The 6548-nt window shown below is 40.8% G+C and overlaps 1 protein-coding gene across 2 annotated transcripts in view; it reads right to left on the bottom strand.

The window, feature by feature from the left end:
• Positions 1–256: 256 nt before the first annotated feature.
• Positions 257–6548, bottom strand: part of Dbx2 (developing brain homeobox 2) — a 27517-nt gene continuing 21225 nt past the window's right edge. For both annotated transcript variants that reach the window (XM_055627128.1, XM_055627129.1), the window contains one exon: positions 257–930. In XM_055627128.1, coding sequence (XP_055483103.1) covers positions 604–930 — 327 coding nt within the window. In that variant the 3' untranslated portion in view covers positions 257–603. The remainder of the gene's footprint in view (positions 931–6548) is intronic.

The following is a 6548-nucleotide window of genomic DNA, read 5'->3' as shown; positions in this document are numbered from 1 at the left end:
TTAATATTGAGTTCATCTTCTCTACGTTCAGTGTGTGTACCAAACCATGGCTCATTTGACTAGAGCTGCTGAGATTGCCAAAATTCATTTACAGCTGGATAACAAAGAAGTCGGAAGATGAGAATTTTTACAAACATAATTAATTGTGTTAATTATTGAAGCCCAATTTTTACCTTATTTGAAAAATTAATATTTGTTCCATGTCTTTTCCTTCATATAAAAAGAAATGAATTTGCTCCATGTAAAACTTGGAGAGAACAGTTTTCTGCTAATGTATTTAATGAGCATATACATACATACACACAGACACATGCATATATACACATATCCAGAATACGCTCTGGGCTGATGCTGGCTCTTACTCTTCCGGTCCTAGTGTACCTTCTGGGAGGTTCTATTGCATTCATACACTGAGCCTCAGTCTAGAGCTAAAACAAAAAAAAACAAACAAAAAAAAAACAGTAGAGAGTCTCTCCTTGGGCAACAGCTCAGGCATCACGCCGAAGTGTTAGTTTAAGGCAATTTTGAGGCACAATCTAACTGGCTTTAATCCAAATGTTACTGGCTAAGGGTTCTTTTAGGTGAGCAAGGAGCACATTCCCTTCATATGGCGCCGCTGAGTCCACCCTTGCCTCCAGCCTCCTTCTCAGGACACAAATACAAGGCCCCTCGGAGCGGATTTGCTTCTGGCAGCCCAGGATTCTCCTGGGTCAGTCTTTCTGTGGGTCCTGGAGAGTTCTCCCTCCAGCTGGGACTGGCATGTGGCTGGGAGACTTCCCATATGGAAGCGCACTGAGGAGGAAAGCCCACAGCAGGCCGGGCCAGCCTGTCTTCTTGAAGGCTCACTTCCTGAAGGCACCGATTAGAGAGCACTTCCTTTTCTTTGGAATTCCGCCACTTCATCCTTCTGTTCTGGAACCAAATCTTCACCTATTGATAAAATAATAGGGGCAGGGGGACAAAACACTTATCCCAGATGCAGCACTTTGAGTAGAGCCTCGTACACTCTAGGCAAACACATATTCACTCCTTCAGCATCTTCAACTGTCCACTGCTTCTACTGTACATGCCACAGAATTCCTTACTCTGTGAGCCTACCCAGATGGTGCCTTTATCTGTGGGTTCCTTCAAAAGGACCCGGGAGATCAACATGACCTCACATGTACTCTCCCAAACAGAATGAGTACAGTCTACTGATCACATTCTGGTGATCTTCTGAAATTAGTTTAAAGTCTTTTAAAACATAATTTAACCTATGCTAATACATTTATTCAAGAAAAATTGACTAGTATGGCACCTGCTTGTTTTGATTTGGGGATATTATATTTGGTTGGTTGGTTGGCATGGGGAAGGGTGTGGTGTGTGTGTGTGTGTATGTGTGTATGTGTGTGTGCATGTGTATCACAGGGTGTTCTATGTGTATGTTGTATGTGTGTATGTCTGCATGTGTGCTGTTTGTGTGTGTATGTGGTGTGTGTATATGTGGGAACTATATGTGGACTTCATGGTTTGATGAAATCTTTATTTCACATCTAAGGAAGCTGAGGTTTGTACGAATTAGCCAACTCAAGACATACAGCAGAACAAAATGAAGACCTTCAGGCCCTGGTATTAACATGCACACTCACCACAAGCTTTCTAACACTGAATTAACAATACATTTTGCAATGCTTTGATAAAAGTGGGCTTTATACAGCTTCCAAGTTTTGATTACTCCCAGGGTTATCAAACCATGGTAATTAGCCTCGATAAATAACAATTGGTTGTAATTAGCCTGGAGGTGCTTGATAGTGGTTTGATATGAACTTTCCCCACCACACCCAGCCTGACTCTTTCCTTGATCACCCTCGATCTCCCTGCACACCGCCATCCTTGTGGGGAAGAATTCCCAACTACTTCCCTGACGTTTTTAAAAGCAGGAATGGTCATTCCTGCTGCACAACATTCTTACACCAATCATTTAGATTTCCATTTTGAAACAAAGAAGCAAACAGAAAAAGCCCCTAGTTAAACTTGGTGAGTCTAGAAAATAACGGCTTGAAAGGTAATTCTAGTGTAAGGGGAGAAGGGGAAGAGAGAGCAGAGAAGGATGAGAGTGACAGGCACCAGACATACCTTACACATCAGTGTAACCCTTTAATACAGTTGGTGACCCCCAGATGCATTTTTGTTGCCACTTTCTAACTGTAATTTTGCTTCTGTTATGAATCATAATGAAAATATCTAGCATGCAGGATATCTGATATTCAACCCCCAAAGGGGCTGAGGCCCGCAGGTTAAGAACCACTGACACACAGGTTTGGCAAACAAGTTCAATAATCATTTTTAAGAGACTTCCATTAGAAACTGTAAAAACTGAAAAAAAAAAAAACCAACACAACTTTTACCCAAGAAAATAATTGTTAAACTACACCAATGCATCTCATTTAATAGAGTGCTTGCCTAGAGTGTGGGAGGCCTGAATTCAAAGCCCGGCACCACACAGACCAAGCATGGTCTGCAAGCCCAACATGCCTGCAACCCCAGCAATCAGGAAGTAGACACAGAAAGATCTGGAGTTCAAGCTCATTTTTGGTTGAATAGAAAGATTGAGGTCAGTCTAAAGTATGTTAGATAAACATCTCTCTCTTTCTTTCTCTCTCCCCCCTCTCTCTTTGAATAAAACAAAACAGGAGATAATCCTTCCATGCTGACAAATGAGTCTCTTCTCACCTTTTCCTTTAAAATGGCTGCACAGGAAATATACTCCAGGCAACTGAGTGCCAATGACCACTGCGTCAATGCTGAGATTAAGGCCTTTGCTAAGAAAGTAGCTCTAAAGCGTGCACACCAGGGCACTTGTTCTGCTCTGAATGCATTTATAATTAGCAGCGGGCATTTGCTCCTGAAGAGCTTGCCAAGCCCTTGGTGTGTTTTCACCAGTAGAGTGCCGTTCCCATGGATGCATCTGCTTTGCTCAACACACGCTTATTTCCTTCTTTCCTTAGTGCACACCTGTGTGTCTATGTGTGTGTCTGTGCTTGTCCCTGTGTGTGTGTGTGTGTGTGTGTGTGTGTGTGTATCTGTGTGTGGCTGGCCGAGTGTGTATGTGTGTGTGCATGTGTCTGAGTGTCTGTCTGTGTATGTATCTGTCTGTGTGCACATGTGTGTATGTGTCTGTGCATTTATATCTGTATGTGAGAGAGAATATGTGTGCATGTGTGTGTGTGTGTTATACATGAAGAGAGACAGAGGCAGAGTGATACAGATATGGAGTTTGATTTAAGTAATCTCTTAATAAGAAACCATGAAATAGTGTCTTCACAATCAATGGCCAAATGCATATATTTAGTGAAATACACAGACATACCTCTCTCCATATACAAAATAAACCAACTCCAAGTGAATAGCTAAACATAAAAAAGAAACTACAAAAGTTCTAGTATAAAATATATGAGATTATAATTACAGTCTTGAGGACAAAAAAAAATCTTTTTAAAGCAAATAATAAAACTCCAAAGGCAGGGTTGGGGATTTAGCTCAGTGGTAGAGTGCTTGCCTAGCAATGGCAAGTGCAAGGTCCTGGGTTTGGTCCTCAGCTCTGGAGAAAAAAAAAAAAAAAAAAAAGGACAAAATAACAAAAAGACCAAAAAAAAAACAAACAAACAAACAAACAAACACACAAAACACACAGGCTACAGTTTTCTGTACAAGTAAACACACCATAAGCATGTGAAAAAGCAACAAAAATCTCAAAAGAGTTAAAAGCAGGACTCTGTGAGATATTTGCATACATATCATCACAGCAGCATTATCTATAACATTCAAATATTGGGAATAATCAAGATCATCCATAGATGAAATAATGCAGAGGTGGTATATCCATATAATGGAGTATTATTCAACCTTAGAAAGGAAGGTAATGCTGAAACTCCTTACAGTATAAATGAAACTTGATGACATTATGTTAAGTAAGAGAATCCAATTAATAAAAAAAAAAACAAGTGCTGTATGACTCCACTCATACAAAATTCTAATGTTCATATGCCTCTGTACTATAGCAGAAAATAGAATGGTAGCTGGTAGGCATAGAGAGAAGGAGGAGGTATTGGGTATGGGGTAGTTGGCAGGGGTCTGTGGTAGAGGAAAGAAAGGATATTGGGGTGGATACAAAGTCTCAGTGCTACAAGATGAAGAAAGCTCTGGAAATAAGTTGCAGTAAGGGCTATGCAACAGTGTAAACACACATAGTGCCACTGAAATGAGAACTGTAAAAGGTGAAAATGATTGTTTTGTATATATACTTTAGCACACTATAGAACACTCAAGTGTGGAGAGAAATGCCGCAATATTGTAACAAGAAAGTGGAATCAATCGTAATATTCTGAATACTCTAAATATCTTGTTTAATATCCAAAATAGTTGCTGCATATCAACAAAAGGACAAATATACAACCATAAAAAAGCCAGTTCATGAACTTCAAATTGTCAATAAATAATCAAATGCCTCGAAAATTCTGGTAGCTAGAAAATTCAAACTAAAAGAATAATAAATACAATTGTTCATAAGGTTGATAAGGCTTTTTAAAGTAATAAAGGATAAAGAGTTTGCAATAAAAGGGTGCATATGAGTGGAAACTTTATATAAATCAGTGTCTAGATTTACCTCTAAGACTGGAAGGAATTTTAATCTGTCACAATACATACATATACGTTTTAACACATAAATTCCATTTCTGGTTCTCTATCTTACAAAACTTGTTTTTAAACTACACAAACACACACACACACAATGAAATGCCAAAACCAGAAGTAACTGGAAGGTGGGAGTGTCTGATGCCTCTACAGGATGACACCTAATGAGGCTCACATGAGAGGAAATGAAGAAGACCTACAGGTCAGGCACAGGGGACCAGTTCCATAACCCTTGAGAAAAGGAATGGCACAGTACGTGCTGCAAACTGTGTTGTTTATGACAGCTGAGGCTGCGAGGAGACACATGCCTGCCGTGAGCAGAGCGGCTTGTGTTGCAGCATGCAGCACAGCAGTGATGCTGCAAAGCAGTGCAGAAACACTTGTCACAGAATGAAGACCCAGACAAAATGCTGCAGAAGAACTTGTACTGAGTGGATCTGTTTACACAAGGGATAGAAATGCACCACATTCCTCTGTCTGTCTTGCTGGAGCTATGATGGTATGTGGCCGTGGAGAACACAGGTAGGCATTCTGTAAACTTGAGCGTGACTGCAGTTTGTGCGTAGCCATCCCACGCGTGAAATTATTTTAAGACTCTGATATTTCAGTAAATTGAACCAAAAAGGACTTATAAATGCTAACAGGAAAAATTAAGCTGGACTGGATGTAAGATGGGTTTTCATTTTTAACTTTGATAACTCTTATATTGTATTGCATAGCTGGTAAAAAACAAAAGGGGAGGGTTAATAAAATGCTAAATTGCTTATTAAATGCTCCCCAGCATTCAATATGCTTGCTGTTTTTCTACTGCTACCATCACCATCCCCTTTGGTCGGGTGTCCTTTACACTGGCCGGGTTTTATGTTAGCTTGGCACAAGCTACAGTCATGTGCGAGGAAGGAATCTCAATGGAGGAAAGTCTTCATAAGATCAGGCTGTAGGCAAGCCTGTAGGATATTTTCTTAATTAGTGATTGATGGGGGAGGGCCCAGCTCATGGTGGGTGGTGCCATCCCTGGGCTGGGAGTCCTGGGTTCTGTAAGAAAGCAGGCTGAGCAAGCCATGGGGAGCAAGCCAGTAAGCAGCCGCCCTCTGTGGCTTCTGATCAGCTCCTGCCTCCAGGTTCCTGCCCTGCTTGAGTTCCTGTCCTGACTTCCTTCAGTGATGAACAGTGATATGGAAGCATAAGCCTAATAAACCCTTTCCTTTCCGAGTTGCTTTGGTCATGCTGGCTCATCACAGCAGTGGTAATCCTAAGACACCCTTGTTTGAGGACACCTGCACAGCTGCAGACGGTGGCTCAAGGTTAAGGAAGCCACAAATCCCACATTGGGATGCCCAGCATAGAAACCGGGATTCCAAACAGCTTTGCCACATGACACTGGACTGACTTGGAGTCTTCTGTATTTGTTCATCTAGAAAATGGACAGGATTGCAGCAAATGAGGGTGTGTAGACAGAAGATAAACTAGAAAAATGCAATTGTCCTATGAGCTGATTGGCCATCTTGAGAGGATTTTGTGCTCTGAAAATCTGCGTTCACAATTGTGTGGAGCATTAGTAAAGAAGAAAAGTACAGATGCTGCAGACATGAGATGGAGTGAATGATGGAGCCCACCGGAAGCGTCCAAAAGCCTCACATACAGGCTCTGGTTGTGAACTGAAAGTGAAAAGAAAGGCAGAAAACTTGGGTACTGCTTTTGAAGGTAATTATTTAGCCTGATTCTCTGTATATAAAGACAATTCGCATACATACATACACACACGGTGTATGTATATACATTTGCATATGTATGAAAATATACATGCATATACACACATAATAGATAGATAGATAGATAGATAGATAGATAGATAGATAGATAGATAGATAGAT

The sequence above is a fragment of the Psammomys obesus genome, unplaced genomic scaffold, assembly GCF_907164565.1.
Source record: "Psammomys obesus unplaced genomic scaffold, mPsaObe1.curated_primary_1811, whole genome shotgun sequence".
Taxonomy (NCBI): domain Eukaryota; kingdom Metazoa; phylum Chordata; class Mammalia; order Rodentia; family Muridae; genus Psammomys; species Psammomys obesus.
The sequence above is the reverse complement of the archived record's forward strand: the minus strand, read 5'-3'. Positions and strand labels throughout refer to the sequence as shown.